The sequence below is a fragment of the Diadema antillarum genome, unplaced genomic scaffold (genome assembly GCF_040938485.1).
Source record: "Diadema antillarum isolate AM-2024a unplaced genomic scaffold, OU_Dant_1.0 scf00000075, whole genome shotgun sequence".
NCBI classification, from domain to species: Eukaryota; Metazoa; Echinodermata; class Echinoidea; order Diadematoida; family Diadematidae; genus Diadema; species Diadema antillarum.
The window spans coordinates 2,503,018-2,521,832 of record NW_027270964.1 but is presented as its reverse complement, the minus strand read 5'-3'; the positions used below and the strand labels follow the sequence as shown (position 1 = coordinate 2,521,832).

At 37.8% G+C, this 18,815-nt stretch overlaps 1 protein-coding gene across 1 annotated transcript; it reads left to right on the top strand.

Annotated features, from left to right (window-relative positions):
* Positions 1 to 6,338: 6,338 nt before the first annotated feature.
* On the top strand, positions 6,339 to 18,686 carry LOC139717462 (uncharacterized). Its single transcript, XM_071628969.1, has 7 exons — positions 6,339 to 6,411; positions 11,214 to 11,337; positions 13,150 to 13,364; positions 14,967 to 15,071; positions 15,912 to 16,094; positions 16,936 to 17,070; positions 18,025 to 18,686. Exons 1-7 carry the CDS (start codon positions 6,339 to 6,341, stop codon positions 18,684 to 18,686), a joined length of 1,497 nt encoding a protein of 498 aa, XP_071485070.1.
* Positions 18,687 to 18,815: the final 129 nt, after the last annotated feature.

Sequence of the window (18,815 nt, the reverse complement as noted above, 5' to 3'; positions counted from 1 at the left end):
GAGATATCACTATTTTCTCATTAAACCATAACTGTAGATGGTTTAGTCTGGAAGCATTTTTATTATAACTATTGTTTACATTTTGTATATTTTACAATACTTAGCATTGATTATACTAGTTCAAATTTTTACATTGGTTGTTTCCATCTCTAACTCACAGTTTAGGACTATTTTGAAGCACTAATGTTGGGTTTTTGTTTCATCTGCAAATGGTAAATTACATTTACCTTTCACAGTCACATTTCTACTCGACGAAAAACATAGAAACATGTTCACACAAATAATGATAATAATAATAATAATAATAATAATAATAATAATGATAATAATAATAATGAATAATGATGATGATAATAATAATGATAATAGTAATAATAATAATAATAATAATAATAATAATAATAATAATAATAATAATAATAAGGTCTTATTTATCCAGGGTAGCCTCTTCAGTGTTACCACTGCTCTACCAGAGGGCCCTGCCATTATTATTACCCCAGCGTTGCCAGGTTGGCCTACCCATTTATACACCTAGGTCGAGAGGGACATGATGAGTAAAAACATCTTGTCCAAGGACGTAAGCACTAGGCGGGACTCGAACTTATCCACTATGCCACAGCGCCCCCAAATACGTGTAGCAAAGTGATCGATGAAAAGATGCTGTTAAGAATTTTAATTTCTAAATCAAATAGACATTATACATAATCTTTATATGCATAAGAAAACAGTTTACCGTAGTAAGCCCTCCATACCGAGGCTCACTGAACTCTTGATGAATATGAATGACGAAACGATACATTCTAATTCAAATATTATACATTTGTTGGGAAAAATGACAAATTTAATCCTAGCATTCTTGAATCGCTCAGCGGCAGAGACGAATCTCAGTGACAATTGACGAATTTGAATGTTCAAATATCAAAGTTGATTGACGTAAACAAATATGAATTTAAGTTTAACGAATTCCAACCTTAGGATTTGAACGCACTAAGAATCTCCGGACGACATTGAAAGTGCAAGTGACGAATATGGGCGGGAAAACCTATATATTTTTGGTTCTAAACATTCTCACCGATTTACTCTTGAGCTGAATTTTTCCTCCGAGTCGGGAAAGTGGATACACTAGTCATTTCTGTATGTCATTTCCATGTTTATTATTACTTTATTTGTTTCTTCTAGTTCAAGCACTGGTAAAATGTTTTCTTTCCCCACAGATCGGCTTCCGTTTTAAGCCGCCAGCCGTTTCGTCCGATTGTGTTACCTCTCCTGTCGCCCAAAATCTTGGGATTAGAAATTGAAAAAAAAAATGCAATACTGTGAAACGAGGAATTTTCGCGTGCACTTGAATTTCGCGAGCGCCAAGATTCGCGAAATTAAAATGCACGCGAAAATCCTTGTTTACACTATTGTGCATTGAACGCCACTGGCACTTCGCGAAAATTTCAAGCCACGAAAAAGGCTGTCGGTTCCAATTTGCGAAAAATTCATGCCGCAAATACATTATGTTTTACAGTAACACAGGTGAATCTGAATTATGAAGGTGATCATAAGGTCTACGAATCTAAAAATAAATCTTTAAGTTTTATAACAAGAGTAACTTTAAGACTTTGATAGAATATGCAAAAAATCTAGAATTGAGACTATCTGTGATCAACAGTGTATACGTGCCAGCCTCGATCAAAAAAAAAACCCACCTATTTTTATGAGCGCGGTGTCAACAAACAAATCTAAACCAAAATAAAACAAAAACCCGCAGAAATGACATCGATCTTCCGAAACAGATAAAACACTCTTACTCATTTCCTCCCACAGCTGGTCTCTGCTACCATTGAACATGGACACGGATTGTGGAATCCGTGTTTACACTTGATTCATTCAAGAAGCAGGAAAATGGTCCAAAATAAACTTTCATTGTTGTTGGATTTCGAATTTTCTACCGATCAGCAAACCACATCAAAGAAAACACAACTTTATTATCACACTTTCGATGAGCATGCTTTATCGAAACTCACTTGTTTGTTGTGCATTGTGAATTTTCGCATTATTTACTGTCATGTCTTTATTCGTACTTCAAGGTAATATGCCACGATATATTTTGTTGTGAACGAGAAAGTTATATCTACTTCTTTTTACCAAATTCAATTTCAATATATTTCATACTTCTCATATATCAATATTACATCAAACATAATCACGTGATAATAACACATGTTCTTTTACCTTGTCAACAATGTACAAAAAATACATACATGATAATAATAATAACATAGTAATCATAATGATAACTGGTCGAAATCGAAATGGGCTTGTACGAAGAGAAGTATGATGGGACCATTATGAGAGAAAAAGATCTAGAGGACACATTTTGCCCAATTTATGCTCAAAATATATACATTATTTGCACAAGCAACACTCAGAGAACATCAAATACTTCTCAAACAATGAAGAGAGCTGCATTAACGTAAACAAAGATGTCGGTGTCATGCTGGATATTTCCTGAAACTCGCCATAAGCAGGTTTAGAAAGTTGAAAACAAAGTCGAAATGAATAACATGAAATACGTGCACACAACATTTTCAATCACATCGATAATTTTGACATAGGAGATGTTTAGCGTGAAAGACTACATTATACGAGACTTTTTTTTCTTTCCATGTCTCTCACAGTTCCGTGTTAAGTATTCGCCTCGCAATGTGTTGGTTCCATTGCCGTCATATGGCAGGGGCATTATTCCTCTAGATGAGATTTTATTCCGGCCTCTGCTCCTAACACATCATCATTATTCTGTTTGTATATTTCTTTCCATGTCTCTCACAGTTCCGTGTTAAGTATTCGCCTCGCAATGTGTTGGTTCCATTGCCGTCATACTATGGCAGGGGCATTATTCCTCTAGATGAGATTTTATTCCGGCCTCTGCTCCTAACACATCATCATTATTCTGTTCGTATATTCTTTTGTTTCATGCATTTTGCGACATTTTGTGAGTCACATGGCTATCTTTTCCTGAGCCCAAGCTCAGAAAAGGGAATTCCAGACAACTTCAAAGTTGTCTGAAAAAAAAGAGAGTAAAATATGGCAAGCAAAGCAGTGAAAGCTTGACCAAAATCGGATGAAAAGTAAGGAAGTTATGAAATTTCAAACACATGTATTCGCTATTTTTGCACAACAGACCTAGAACAGTACTGTTGATATGAATTTGAAGGGGTCGGTGCAATATAGTGCTAACCCACACTTCTGTCAAAAATGAGTTACATGCATTATCATAATCCTTATCCTTCACTCTAACCTCCGTGAGAATATCATATTTGAATTCAACCAAAAAGATGGTAAAAATGCATGCATTCATGTTTTATTAATGTACAATGTATGGAGTTTCCAAACATTCAACAGCGATTATCTCAAAATGACTATTGTGTGGGTTAGCACTATATTGCACCGACCCCCTTCATTTGTAAATGAGTGAGTCGATCATGTCATCAATTCACAATTTTCTATAGATCGTATAAAAAAATAAAAGAATATTTTTTCTTGTTTTAAAGGTATAACAACATAATTGTTACAAGTTCTGAATAATGATCAGCCAAAATATGTGCATTATTTGAGATTGGGGCACTTTTGCATTTGATTAAAAAAAACCTGGATATTTCTTAAATTCATATGCAAACTGTATTGCACATTATGAGGGGATGATATCAGCAATTCATTATTTCCTCTTCATATTGACTGTTCAAGAACGCTTTCATGAAAACTTCCTCAATATTTTCGTCCGATTTTGACCAAACTAATACAGCGTGTACTGTTGTGCTCGTGAGATTTCACTCTTTCTTTTTTAATAGACAATTTTTTTTATGTCCCGGATATTCCCTTTAATCTTTTATCTCTTCTAATCCCTCCATTTTTTTTTTTTTTTTTTTGTTATTCTGTTTGTCACTACACTATTGTATAGCTTGTTTACAAACTTCCAGCGAGTTATGCCTGACTACACTATGGTGTCAGACTTCTTCGGGCAGGAAATGTCAGCGGAACCCATGGCCTTGGTCCGGTCTGACTGGCCCGCGCTGGCCGGGGACGACAATTCAAGAGGTTTCCTCTTTGTCTCACGTCAGCGAATAATATGTGTCTTGATGTCCGATATTGGAATAAACTCAGTAAATAAACTAACTGACTACCTAAATATGATATGATAAATGCAGTAATGTAATATTGCGCATACTTGTAGGAGAACCACATTATGTAAACACGTAATAAAGAAGCGTAGGAGATTGCAGTCGAGGTGTCTCATGTCAAACACCAGGCAATGCCAGGCAAAATGGATCCCCACAATACTTGACCTACATCTGGTAAAATGATCTGAAGGCCGTGTCACACCTTTCCGGGCAAACTACGCGAGCTTGTTGCGAGTAGGGATTTTCCAGCACGCAGGGGAATTTTCCACGGGCGAGTTTCGCACGTGCGTCTTACCTGCTAGACGCGTGCTACTTACCTTCTACTTGTGCGTATTCCGTGTGACCTGCGTGAGAGCTTTGAAACCGATCCGTTTTCTGTTACGAGCAACTTACGCGTACTACAAAGTACCTGCGTTGGAGTTTCCTGCGAGGTGCTGGGTTAGGTGTGACAGGGCCTAAGCATGGTTGCGGGTAAAAAGATTTACGTGCACACCTCCAGGCGACTACGGGTGAGATACGTGCTAGGTACTGTCATGTGCGGGTAATCTGCTGGGACCTCCGGGTAGTAAAAATTGTTCTTCGCCAGTCGCACACAAGACTTGCCCGGAAAGGTGTGACACGGCCTTTACAAACATTTACCTAATATCAGGGAGGTGTTTCTTCTCACCTCCCTGCTAATATTGAGCTATCATTCATGCATAGGAAAGACATGATGACAATAGGGACATCGATGCTGGGTTTGCCTCGTTTTATCTACTACAATTGTATCTAAGAGACAAAAAGTTCTGAAGTGAATGTATGTCAGTTTCTGGTTCGTCATTCTGAAGGTTCGTAAATCCAAAAATGAAATAAGGTTATTATTCATCTTGAAGGTTCGTTAACGAACCTCCGGAATAACGAATCATATAATTTCTATCTTCAAATTAACAAACCTTCGGAATAACTATGCTTGGTTTATTTTCGGATAAAGGAATCTTCGCAATAACGTACATCACCCGACCCCCCCCCCCCCCTACCAAAAAAAAAAAAAAAAAAAAAAAATCCATTTCGGTCTCTGATGTAAACACCAGCAGTACAAAAATAAAATTGAAACTCCATTCTACGGCATTAGTGCACAGTCACGTGGTATTCAGCGTATCTGTGGCAGCTAACCACTGAGCGCAGTGCAGGCGTTCAAAATAATGGTAGGCCTGTAGCGGAACCGCGACAGCCATCGAGAGTCGTTTCAGTGTTGATACCGACAGGTTATCGATAAACCCCTACGAATGGATGGCTGACAATTGTCCCCAAGTGATACCACTGCAACTGGAGGCAGTGTGACTTTTGTCATGCGTATCGACGATCGCTGACCCGTTTGCCCATGTTTCTGGTAGAGCGCACTTGGAAGTTTTGTCTGTAAGCCGGATCATAACGAATACCTTTGGAATATACGGGAATATATCCATAGTATAAGAAGATTTCAAGACAGGTGATGGATTGATTAAGGAATTCAGGTTTTCGGAGTGGTTTGTAGTTAGAAATTTTGTTCTCGTTGTTTTCATGATGCTTTAATTATTACAAGTGACTGCACGTGAGATGTTGGTTTACTGGTGTATTTCAACCTCAGTAACAAAGTCATGTCATTGTTTGTAGCGCATGCAGGTATGTGCGATGGTTAATAGCTAAAGAACTACGAATGTTTTATAGTTAGAAATATTCATGTTGCTGAGCATGAATTCGGTTACGTGTAGATATGCAAGAAATTATTTTCTGATAATTGAATGCAGTATAGCATGAATAAATGCAGATACGTGTACGTAGAGTATGAAGTTTTGGTGTGTTTTTTTACGAAATTCAAACAATTATCATGAAACCCGAGTTAACTCCATTTTTCTTAAGTGAGATACATGTATTTACGATTGAAACTGCTAAAATACGAAGAAAATAATTATATGACATTTTAAAATCATATTTTCAAGAATTTTCCTTGTTCTTTAACAAGTGAGGTATTACGGAATAGGTCTATCTGATGACGGATTTAATTCAAAATGTTTCTTATTGGCGCTCAACCAGTTTTTGCAGTCAAACTCTTCACATCCTATTTGTTCAGCGTGATTCATTTTTATTTCTTTTCTTTATTATAATCTTTCCTTACTCAGTGCATGGGCCCCTCCTATTGAGATCTATTGAATTATGGATATGATTGCAGCATTACTGGCCGTGGTTCTGGTCGAACTCAACTTACTTCTGGGCGTCGTCGAAGGCGGTAGGTACAAGTAGCGTATAGTTCACTCGACAACGTCCTGGAAGTAAAAATACGGTTGGTATGATTTATGGAATAACAAACGAATATGGAGCAGGACGAGAAAGAAGAGTAACAGCTACAATAACGTATAATCAACACTATTCTCGATAATGGCGTCATTATCACTTTTGTCATTGTTTGTTGTAACTATCATTTTGTGTTATGCTATCACTTTTGTTGTATTCATCATCGTCATCGTCATCATCAGCTTGGACTGTTCATGAAGTATGCCTGCTTGGAAAAACTGAAAAAAACTTAGCGATACATTGAGCTACATAACTTAATAACTTGATTGTCAGAAAAACAAATAAACAAACAAACAAACATGTATTGTATTTTAACAGACTTCTGATACGATTCAAAAGTGAGAGAAGTACAGGTATATCTGATATATGATTTTTAAACATTGCAACAATCGATGTAAAGGAATGAACAATAAAACAACATTTAAGAACTATTTTTCATGGCACCCTTGCGTTTAGTAGCCTACATAAGACGAGAGGCACGTGACCTTTCTTATATCAAATGTTTTTGATATGTGTTTATATTAAAAGAAAAATGAAAAAATGTATGTAATTAATTAAATGTTCGTTATTACACCAACTAGTATTAAACAGTAGGTCATAGATGAGAAATTAAGACAGGCTTGAATAAGTGGAAGAAACTGTATTGAGAATTGACAAGCATGTGGCATCGACTGCCAACAACCCATGAAATTACGATGTAACGTTAATTCTAACCATTAAACATCAATTTAATAAACGATTACATAGTAAATTTGCACAGGAACACCAAGTGGCACTGCATGGGGTGGAGATGATTGAAAAGCAACATGGTTAAACGGCAGTCGAAACACTATCAAGATAACCTTTTGATCGTGATACCGGAAGTCGAAACCAAGTGGTGACTCAGCGGACAAAATAAAAAGTCATGTTTTCTATAAGACCGACAGGCTTGTCTGCGATGTTGGTCCTGTGCATGGTGTGATCGTGTCTTCCTGCAAAACAAAGCCCCGCAGGCATACCTGATAATACACAATTGTACATGTTTGGCCTACAAATATACTACTTTTCTATTTTATTTCTATTTCATTTTATTCTATCTATTCATTTATCTTTTAATTTTTCATTCTTCTGCTTGCGTTATATCATCCGTGGACAAACAATGTAACAAAAGTAGCGGACAATGGAGCATCGTCCTAGTAATAGTAGCGCATGAAATCTAGTTTAAATGTAGGAAATGTAAAATCAGAATGTTACAAGCCCATCCTCTCATTTTCAATATTTCATGGTGTTTTTATGCCTCCGCCACGAAGTGGTGCCGGAGGCACGAAGTGGTGCCGGAGGCATTATGTTTTCGGGTTGTCCGTCCGTCTGTTCGTCCTTCCGTTCGTCCGTCCTTCCCTCCGTCCCTCCGTCCCTCCGTCCTTCCGTCTGTAATCAATTTTGTGGACAGCTAAACTAAAAAACCGTTTGAGGTATCCTAAATGAAACTTGGCATGTGTATGTATGAGTTGGCGAAGTTGTGCCTATCAACTTTTAGGTGCACATGCTCAAAGACAAAGGTCAAATGGTCAAGGTCAAATGCTCAAAATTTCACTATTTCCCCATATCCATGCAATGCTTGAAGGTATTTTCTTGAAACTTGGTGTATTCATGTACTACCAAATAAAGATTCTTCAGATAAAGAGTGTTTCGGGTCATGAGGTCAAAGGTCAAGGGTCAAAGGTCAAGTCAAAATATTGAAATTGTACGTGTTTCTCCATATCTCGCTAATGGTTCAAGGTATCTTCGAGGAACTTAGTATATATGCATGTACTGACTAGCAGTGATTATCTAGGGAATGGGGGGGGGGTCGCGAATCAAAGGTCAGGGGTCAATGTTCGAGGTCAACTCCTCGAAATGGGACTGCTTACCTCATATTTATGCAATGCCTGCAGGATTTTTCTTGAAACTTGAAATATACATGTATTACCCAATTGATATTCTGTGAGAAGTTTCTTGCCAAAAGGTCAAAGGTCAGAAGGTCAAAGGTCATGTGCAAGTGCTAAATTTCACTTCTTTCTCCATATCTCGAAAATAACTCAAGGTATCATCATGAAACTTATTACATACTAATGCATGTTCTACCTAACAGTAATTCTCTTTGGAACTTAAAGGTCATAGGTCAAGGGTCAAAGGCCAGGTTTGAATATTAATATTTCACCATTTGATACTGAAATTACACTTTTTCTCCATACCTTACTCAATGCATAAAATTATAAAAGTGTCAGAAGTCAAGTAAAAACTTCAAATTCCCAAATACACCTTGTACCTGCACTCTGACAACTTAGTCATTCATCCAATTAAACCTAGTTCAAGGAAAGTGAATATTCAGCACATTTGTGACAAACCTGTCATTTTAGTATTTTGCAAATTATATGTGAAACTGTCATCACCCATTGTCAAAATATTGCACTATAGACCTATTAGGAGAATCATGCATTATGGCGGAGGCATACCAGTCGCCGTAGCGACATTTCTACAGTGTAGTTCAACATTATGCTTTGAATTTTATGTAATGGGATCGTACAATTTTGTACCATGTAAAATGTGATTTGAACATTTACTTTGCATTCTTTAAAAGTAGTAGGGTGTACGTACCTATGAATCACAATTCAAAGCTTGTGGCAGGATTGGATATTAAATAAAAGGTTAACGATTTCACTCTTATACAGTCTGAAATCATGAGGAGATAAGTTGTTTAATGATGAATATTTACATCACAGGTCAATGATAATTATTGAATGAAAGAATGTATATAACATATTCGTTTTACTATGATTTTGTTCAAGTTTCGATTCAGTTAGTTGCTTTTCGTTGTGTTGAATTTCAAAAGTCCTGACGAAGGCCTTTAAAACGGTTAAAAGATTGCCAATAAAGGCACTGAAAGAGTCTAGAGAGCTATCACGCTACATCCGCTTGCTCCTCCTTCCCGTGTCGCAAGTTTTAGATATATTGTTACAGAGCAATACTGGTCGGTTGTTTATTTACAGACTCAATAGAAGCAAGATTCTCCTTTGTGATCTATCCCATGTTTGTCGCCCTTCTTGTCTGTTTGGCCGCGTATATCTTGTTCATCGTTATTTTGTGAAGTGCATGTCATAAAAATTACATCCTGCAGTATATCACTCATAATGTTGTTGTTCGCTTGTTATTATGGACGACCTTAAGAAAATATAGCAATGATGATGATGATGATAATAATAATAATAGTAGTAGTAATAGTAGTAGTAATAATGATAATAACAATAATGATGCGTCAACATTCACATCGAAATAATCATCTAGGTGCACCTTTGTCGTCTTTTAATGTTATGGAGACGCATATAGACGTCTTCCGAAGAGTATATTTCTTCATCTTTGAAGTATACACTGTAATACGTACTGCAGTAATGTTCTGCATTTAATATTTCCTATAGTGGCTTCTCTACTGCGACAGAGCGTTCCAAGTAGACATAGCCTCCAGTGCACTCAACTTGCTCTGTCACACACACACACACACACACACACACACACACACACACACACACACACACATACATATAAATCCAGAGGTCTTTATTGATATAAAAGCCTTTACTAGCAAGGTATCGTAGGGAATCACTGAAATAGTCTTGAGTAACACTGCTATCGATACTTCTATTCCTTACTTCATTGGTGATTGCTCACGAAAGTATTTTATTTCATTCTAACGTATGTTCGCCCTTGTCGTTCTATATACTTGCCACTCGCTTAATGAATTAATCGTAAAACCCCGAAATTGTCACGAAAGACCGCGAAAAAGGACTCGCGGGAAATGATTTCACACTTGACCTAGAATCGATGTCAACATCTTTGAAAACAGGAAAATGATGATAAAAAAAAGAAACCACAATGTCACAATTGGGAAGTTACGCAAAACTATGGCATTGATGCAGAAGTATGTTCAATTTTATAAATTTTGCGAAAAGTCAAAACGAAAAGACAACCCCTTCTCGTCGAAGATATTTCAATATTTTGAATCCAGATTACATGACAAGTAGTCGTCTATAATAGTTATCTTATGATGTAGGCAAACTTTTTAGTCGCCAGTAAGACGACTTTTATAAAGGTATGTGTAATATTTTATGCATCATTTAACCGATCAACTCATGTAACCTCGCCAAGCATGACACAGGTTACCTAGTTAAACATGAGAAATAAGCATTTTACAAACTAGATAATATCTGATAAATCTATTAATAGAACTGTGAGGTTAATGCTACAGAGATGTCGACAGATATTTTGGTGAGCCCATATTAATATTATAGGAACAGTTTTCCCCTAGACTTATTCTCTTACATTAAATGCCTTGTCGGCATGAGGAATCTGAAACTTTGCCCGAGTAGAGTCGTGTTTGAATTTTTGATCTGTCTTTCGTTCTCTCTTGAGTGTTTGTTACCCGTCATTTCTTTGTTTGCTTTTTTTTTTTAAAGACGAGCAGGAAAAAGGTCCGGTGACAAAATCGATCTTTGACATTCAAATTGAATTCTGATGGGCTCACCAAATATCAACAAAATGCGACAAAGGTTGTGAAGAGAAAACTTTCGAATTAAATCATGTACGAGTAAATGGAAGTAATTCAGACTATGAATAAGATTGAGAATATAAAGAGTCACACGCATAAAACTTCTTGCACAATAATACACATGGTAGTTGAATTGCTGCGTGTTGTTGTTGTTTTTTTTTTTTTTCGTATCCAAGGAGCTCCTACCAAAGAGCCCGAATTGAATGTTCGTCTCGTCGGAGGCTTCAACAAATACGAGGGTAGAGTGGAAGTCTACTGGAACGGGACGTGGGGGACGATATGCGATGACCGGTGGGACAGGTGGGTTTGTCAGAGTGGGTACAACGAGCCGCTGGCGTCCCCCTTCTTTTTCGTAACCAATACTCAACGAGTGTGTCGGGACAATAACTCCTACCTTTGTCCCTATCGAGATAGTTCACCCTCAGTTTGTGTCAAACATATCAAGAGAGTACTATTGTATCTCAACTGTCGCCTTAAAACAAGAAACATTGTTTCCTTTTGACCTGTTTTGTTTCCCTTCTCAAACTCTTATATTTTTCAGAAATATTGTGACCCCTACAATTATTTCATTAGTATGACATTACAATGAGCGGTTCCAAGAGACGTGGATGGAACTATGCAATGCAAATGCATGTTGACATGCGTTGGTTCGTGATTTATCCTCGACATCACCTTTGTAGCCAAACGAATGTCTAATTACGTGGCACATATTTCATGATTTATTTGGTCACATTTTTATGGTATACACTACCAAATTAAAAGTGCCTGTACCATAATATTGCTATGTTACAATATACTTTGTTTTCATTCTAAAAACAAATATTGTTGAGAGTATGTTTGTATTATCAGCATCATAGTTAATTATATAACAATGACCAAATGCACAATGGAATATAGATAGATTTAACATAGATGCATCTCATTGGCATATTGGTGTTGCTGTTTTGTTTTCAGTGTTTCACGTCCTAATATACAAGCTTAGCTTTTTAGTGGAACACTCTTTTCCATCGTTATGATTTCTTCTTCTTTTTTGTTACCATGGCAAAGTGTGCATTGTTCTTTTCTTTCATAATACCATTTGTGCATATATTTTAGAGTGATATGTTCAATGATCTGTCCTCGGCTGGATGGAAGTCAAATTGACACATATACCGCTTTGAATCATGAGATTTTTTTATGGAAATAAGTATTGAATTGAATTGAATTGAATTGAATAATTGAATTGAATAATTTTTCGGCTACTTTGATACGCCCTCCCCTCCCTTTCAAAAACAAAACAAAACAAAACAAAAAAAAAACTTCGAAACAGAGATTCCCATGACATCATCTGTCAATCATGAAATACTAATATGATTAGTAAAAAACATTGCATGGGAACAATGAAATTTAGAACATAAAACAGTCTTGATAGAGGAAGGTACATTCCACTGTCTTTTGTTAGCATATTAGTATTTGCATTGATTGACAATTGGTGTCATTGACATAATCGTAACTTTTTTGAATTTTTGGACTTATCCAAGTAGTCTGCAGATAAAAAAATAAACAAATCGCAATTAAATAATATATGGCACATATTTTGATACTCTTTTCGCCACACACTTAGTGATGATCTGGGCTGGTGATCAATAGAATTCACGAATCAAGTAAGTTAATTACTTAGTAGTTTACTTGGCTAAGTAATTGTATTCAGGTCACTTACATTAGCATCCCGACTTTGAGGCAAAAATACTTACCCACAAGATTCAATTTAATACTGGTATTAGCTAAGTATTTTACTTAGTCCAAAATCTGTGTAAAATATTTCAAATTCTGGGTTAAAGTATCGAATTGTTTTATAAATTAATACAAGTCAACATGCATTTGCATTGCGTAGTCCATCTAAAAATCAGGATGAATAGTCCTTACACCACAAGAGAGGTTTTGTTTTTGTTTTGTTTTTTTTTCCGAAAGGACAGCAGCGCATCGGGCTTGTACGCAATGCCTGATGGCGTAAGAAACTAGAACCCATCCCATTATGTCCATAATGATTCTAAAAGTGACATTATCCGCACCTAAACCGTTTTCATCTCCCTTTCAAACAATAACTCTTACCAACGATGTTCTTAACCACAGACTAGACGCTTGGGTTATTTGCAAGCAGTTGGGTTTCGGCAGCCCGCTGCAGATCTCCAGCACGGCACACTTCGGTACGGGGCCCGGCCCAATCATGCTGGACAACCTCGACTGCACCGGGTTCGAACTCAATATCCTGAACTGCTCCCACTCGGGTATCGGAGTGCACGACTGCACACACTTCGAAGACGCCGGCGTTGCTTGCTCCAGACCACGTGAGTCTTACGTAATCAATCATCGTCTGCCTATGATATCACAGTTAAACGAACTTTAATGTCTTAAAGGACAAGTTCACCTTCATAAACATAAGGATTGAGAGAATGTAGCAATATTAGTGGAACACATCATTGAAAGTTTGAGGGAAATCGGACAATCCGTTCAAAAGTTATGAATTTTTGAAGTTTTTGTGCAGTAACCACTGGATGAAAAGACTACTGCAGTGTGTGAATAACTTAGATGTCACATGCGTACAACAATATAAGGAAAATATAAAGAGAATTTCACAAAATTTCATTTTTTGAAAAAAGTACGCATTCCCCCGACTCGTTACCGACAAATGTTATGGATAATATTATTCCCCCTGCCTTTAGAAAGAGGTAAGTCAAGTGCTCTTTTATTATGCGAAAAAAGTGAAAATATGTTGAATTTTCTTTACATTTTCTTTATACTGTTGTACGCATATGACTCACAAGCTGTAGTAGTCTCCTAATCCAGCGGTTCCAACACAAAAATTTTAAAAATTCATAACTTTTGCATCGATTGTCCAATTTTCCTCAAACTTTCACTGATGTGTTCTACTAATATTGTTGCATTCTCTCAATCCTTATGTTTATGAAGGTGAACTTGTCCTTTAACATTAGCATTTACACAGCGTATTTCATCATTGTCGCAGAGCGATGCACATCAAGGGAGAGGTGTTAAGAGGCACGAGATATGAAAAAGAAGAAACGTGCACAAGAGTGCACTAAACATACGTAATTGATTCAAAGCCACTGTAATACAAAGAAAAGAAAAAGTCTCTCAAAACAAAGAAGTCATTCAAGTATCCAAAGAGCAAATGGAGAGGACTGCATGGTCGGTTTTTTCTTCTTTGTCTCAAATCTGGCATGAATTACAAACAACGCACGTGACAACAATTTTAACAACAATTTACGAAACAAGACTTTGGCAGTATCGTTTATAAAAATCTCTCAATTTAATAGTCTACGTGTATAAGACCTACCGAAATTCGTACACGGTTGTCATTAAAACAATAGATTGTAATTTCTATGCGACATACCAATTTACGTGTTATTATACCATTTTCAATATGTTCTTTGCATCATAACTATCATTGCTGTCGTCTACTATTGACATTATTCTGCTTCACTTTTAGAAAGCAGTAAAATTTGAAGTGATAGCAAAACCTTCTAAAAGATAGACTGCGCCGGGTTTGAAATTACAACGTTTTGGATAGAATCATCTCGATTGCCTTAATCTCTCTCGTCCAAACGAAGAGGTCATTACCCGAAATTGTTTCGACTTCCTCGTAGTCACACGGAATCATCTAGGTCTATTTTTGCCCTTGTAGGTAGAGCAACAATCGTGTAGATAGGGATACAGAGTTTAGGTAAATGCAAATTTAGTCATTATACTTATTACTTAATAACAAGGAAGAATTCTGGAAGCGTTATTACGGTGAGCGCTGTGGCGATGGATGTGCGTGTGTATGGACAGTAAAATGTATTGGTTTAATACTGGTATAATCGTATCTTTGTTGTCGTAATTTTTCTCTTCTCTCTATGTATTTGATAACTGATTCTTGATTTTACCCATAGTTCTTTGCGCGTCAAACCCTTGTCGCCATGGGATCTGTGTAGACTCTGCCGAGACGTTTCATTGCATCTGTCATCCGGGTTACAAAGGAACTCTTTGCAACGAAGGTACGTACCTACTATAGAGAGTAGACGTAATATTGAAAATTAGACCAAATGTTTTTGGTCTTGCAGGAAGACTTTGCCCTGTATGCAGTATGACCTGCATATTAATTGTGGATAACCATCACCCACGTTCCTAGAAACAAACCAACTGTGTTGGTAAAAATCATGACAGTGGAGATATTGAAAACATTGCAACTCAAAGTTCGTTAACTCATCAAAAGGGAGGACATGATGTCATGTATAGTGAGTGACGCAACATTTTGTGGGACAGCATTTTAGGTTTAATTGACCAACTTTCTACCTGACTTCGAGGACATTTAATTGGTTGTTTAAGTTCTTATAAAGTTTTCTCACAGTGGTATCTACTAGATCTAGCAGCTCTTCTGCTATGCAGCATCTGTAAATTTCTAAAAACTTATTTCTCACGTTTTCAATGTTTGAGATATTATGCCATTTTGTTTTATTTTTTATTCTGCCCACGTCAAATTATGGAAATGATGCATGGCTAAACCACATTGACCAAATCCTTCCTCAACGTATAGGCCTCTCCATGGTTAACAATGGAGGAGATTAAGTACATCTTTTATTTCAGCAAAAACCTTAAACTGCCGGAAAAGCATAATGTAAACAAGGTTAATGTATTTCCGAAATTTGGAAAAATACATTTTGTCGAAGGTCGCAGTAAAGGCAAAGTGTACCATGATACTGACAAATGAAAATGTTGATACCCACATTATCGAATTAATAACATGACGTACAACAAAGCAAATAAAAAGCTTTGCTCTTACAAACGCTATGTCTTGCAAAATTAAATAACTTGAATTTACTTTTCTACTCGAGCAGTCGTAGATTGCACCTTACCCCCAACTCCCCCACAGGGGGCTCACTTCGTGTCGCCGAAGAGCCGGTACGCCTACAATGACCTCGTCACCGTTTTGTGCAACGATGGCCCGAGTTCCACTTCATGGACGTGTAATGAACACGGCGGGTGGAACTTACATCAACTTCCCTGCGATGCATTGTCAAGTAAATCTCTCATTCCTATATACCACATATACTGCCTTTATAGAGGCGTTTGTATAGAACTTGACATCGTCTCGGAAGTTATATTTGCGAATATTTGCTACAGAGATTACAACATTTTTTCCCCCGAAGCGTGCAGCACTGAGGGAAAATATTGCATCCAGGCAAAATGAATAACTCGCTAGGATTGTCAAATGTTATAATTATTACATTAATAGGCAGGGCAATATTTGTTATGCTATAAAATGTGCTTAAATACAGCTGCATTAGTCGCATGATTGCATTATGACCAATCACCGACCAGTATTAAATAGACGATATGCTATTCTATACTTTGTTTACTAACTGATGAAACTAACCGGTTTTTTTTCTCTGCGAATGTATAACAACACGGCGATTAACATTGAGAAACTTAAGTGTATTTCTAGCTCAAAGTTAATAAGAACATAAATATGACAATTGAAGAATGTTGTCATCAATGCTCGGATTATGAACATGTAGATATGCAAAATGTGTGTGTGACTGAATGATGACCCCAGGGAATAACAAACTGTATTTCATTTTCGGATTAACTAACCGTCGGAATAGCGAACATCATTCTATATGTCACCTATACATAATATTATCTTGAGTACATAGGGCGTTTCAAGCACATTTCGCATTTCATTCCGACATGACAATGCATGAGTTAATGTCTCAATGAGGCGTTTACCCAATTAATAGCCAATAGCCAATGTTAATGATTTGATTAGTCGAAGTATTGACCTCCATGTGTATTTTTTTTTCTTGCAAATACCATGATAGCCGCCTTCGTATCTTATGTTCTCGTCTTTTCCCTGGACAGGTGCATACACCTCAACCGCCGTGCATTCTTACACCGTGATCGGTATCGGATCGGCTCTTGTTGTTATCGGCATCGCTGTCTTTATCTTCATGATCATATTCTTTCGGTCAGTTCTCAGAAGAGCTCGATGGGCCCGTTTCCTAATCACAATCATAGTCTGTCTGATTTCCGTTAGTTACAACTTTAGCCACCCCCCTCCCTATAAGAATACTGTAAATGTACCTTGTCGCATGAAAATTCCATCGTGGATGTCAATCCTATATGCTTTTCATACCCTTAACGGTAACGAACAAGATTGAAATACCGCCTTTGCGTAATAATTCGGAAACCAAAACCTAATTATAGATGTGGATCAAGTAAAAAGCAGCGATATTAGTAGAACATATCAGTGACACTTCAGGGGCGGATCCAGGAATTCCGTAAAGAGGGGGTGCGTTTACAAAATTAAAGGAGAAGCGCACGCACCCCTCCCCCCCCCCATTTTTTATTCTTATTTCTTTTGTTTCAACAAAAAATAAAGGGGGCGTGCGCCGGTTGCGGTCCTCCGTGGATCCGCCCCTGCACTTTGAAGAAAATCGGAAAATCTGTTCAAAATATTATGAATTTTTGAAGTTTCGGTGCTGTCATCGCCGGATAAGGAGACTACTACACTTCATAACGTCATCATTATGGACAAAAGTATAAAGGAAATATATAGAAAATATTCAACATGTTTTCACTTTTCTAGCAGAATGAGAGAGCACTTGACTTACCTCTTCCAGAAAGCAGAGGGAATGGACTCTCAACATATGTCACTCAATGGAATTTCTACTATTCATGAAAAAAATGAAATTTTCTGGAATCCTCCTGATATTTTCTGTTCTAGGGGATGGATGGCAAGAGTTGTAAAGTTTGGATATAGCTTCTTTCTTTCTACTGTTTTGCCTGGCATTTTAGGCATTTTGCGGATCTTTTTAAATATCAGATATTTATTTTACTCGTGATTACTGTGTTGAAACCGTTGCTGTGAGATTGGTTAAACGTTTTGTTGTTGATGATGTTGTTTGTTTGTTTGTTTTCATTTCATAAAGAGGTGAATCTGCATGTCAGATCTGAACATTTTGTTTTGTCATTCTGAAATGTCCAGAATGAAGCGCCGACAGCCGGTCATGGATCCTCGGGTCGTTTGCCCGTCACTCTACGTGCCAATGACTGGTGGTAACTCACCGATCCCGTCTCCATGCCGCTCGAACTCCACCGTCAGTACGGAGCCTCTCCTCGCCTCCAAATCCTCCAGGGCCCACATGGCGCTCCCGCCCACCCCATCTCAGCTCACGCAATGCACCTCGCCATCCAACAACCACCTGAGCGCCAGCACCCCGACAAACGTGGCATGCACGGATCGCGATCGGCATCAGATGGACGAGTTGGTGTCATCACCCCGCGCGGCAGCCGCACTTCAGCCAGTCGCTCCAGCTCGTGCTAAGAAGCCGAGCAACGCCCCCAAACTGGCGCATTTTAAGTTCCCCCCGCCGCCACTGCTCCCGACGACGCCAGCCCCACCCAGTGGTCTCCACGCCATCCTCTCACGGGCCAATGGAAGACTGACCCTCCAGAACAAGAGAAAACTATGGTCACAGAACGAGAGTATCAGCGAGGATAGCACTTCACCTGAAAGCTACATAGACATGCAGGGCAATGTACGCGGCGGCTCCCATTATAACGATGAACACGATAACATTGGTGGATGCATTGAAAATCACAGTAAATGAGGGCCTATGGTGTAAAAGTGAACTTTAATGTGTATCACTTACCGCCTGATTTCAGTAGACGGCTTATCATGGGAAGGATGGCTTATCAACGCAATAAGAGGTGGAAAAGACTCACACTGTTTGATTTAA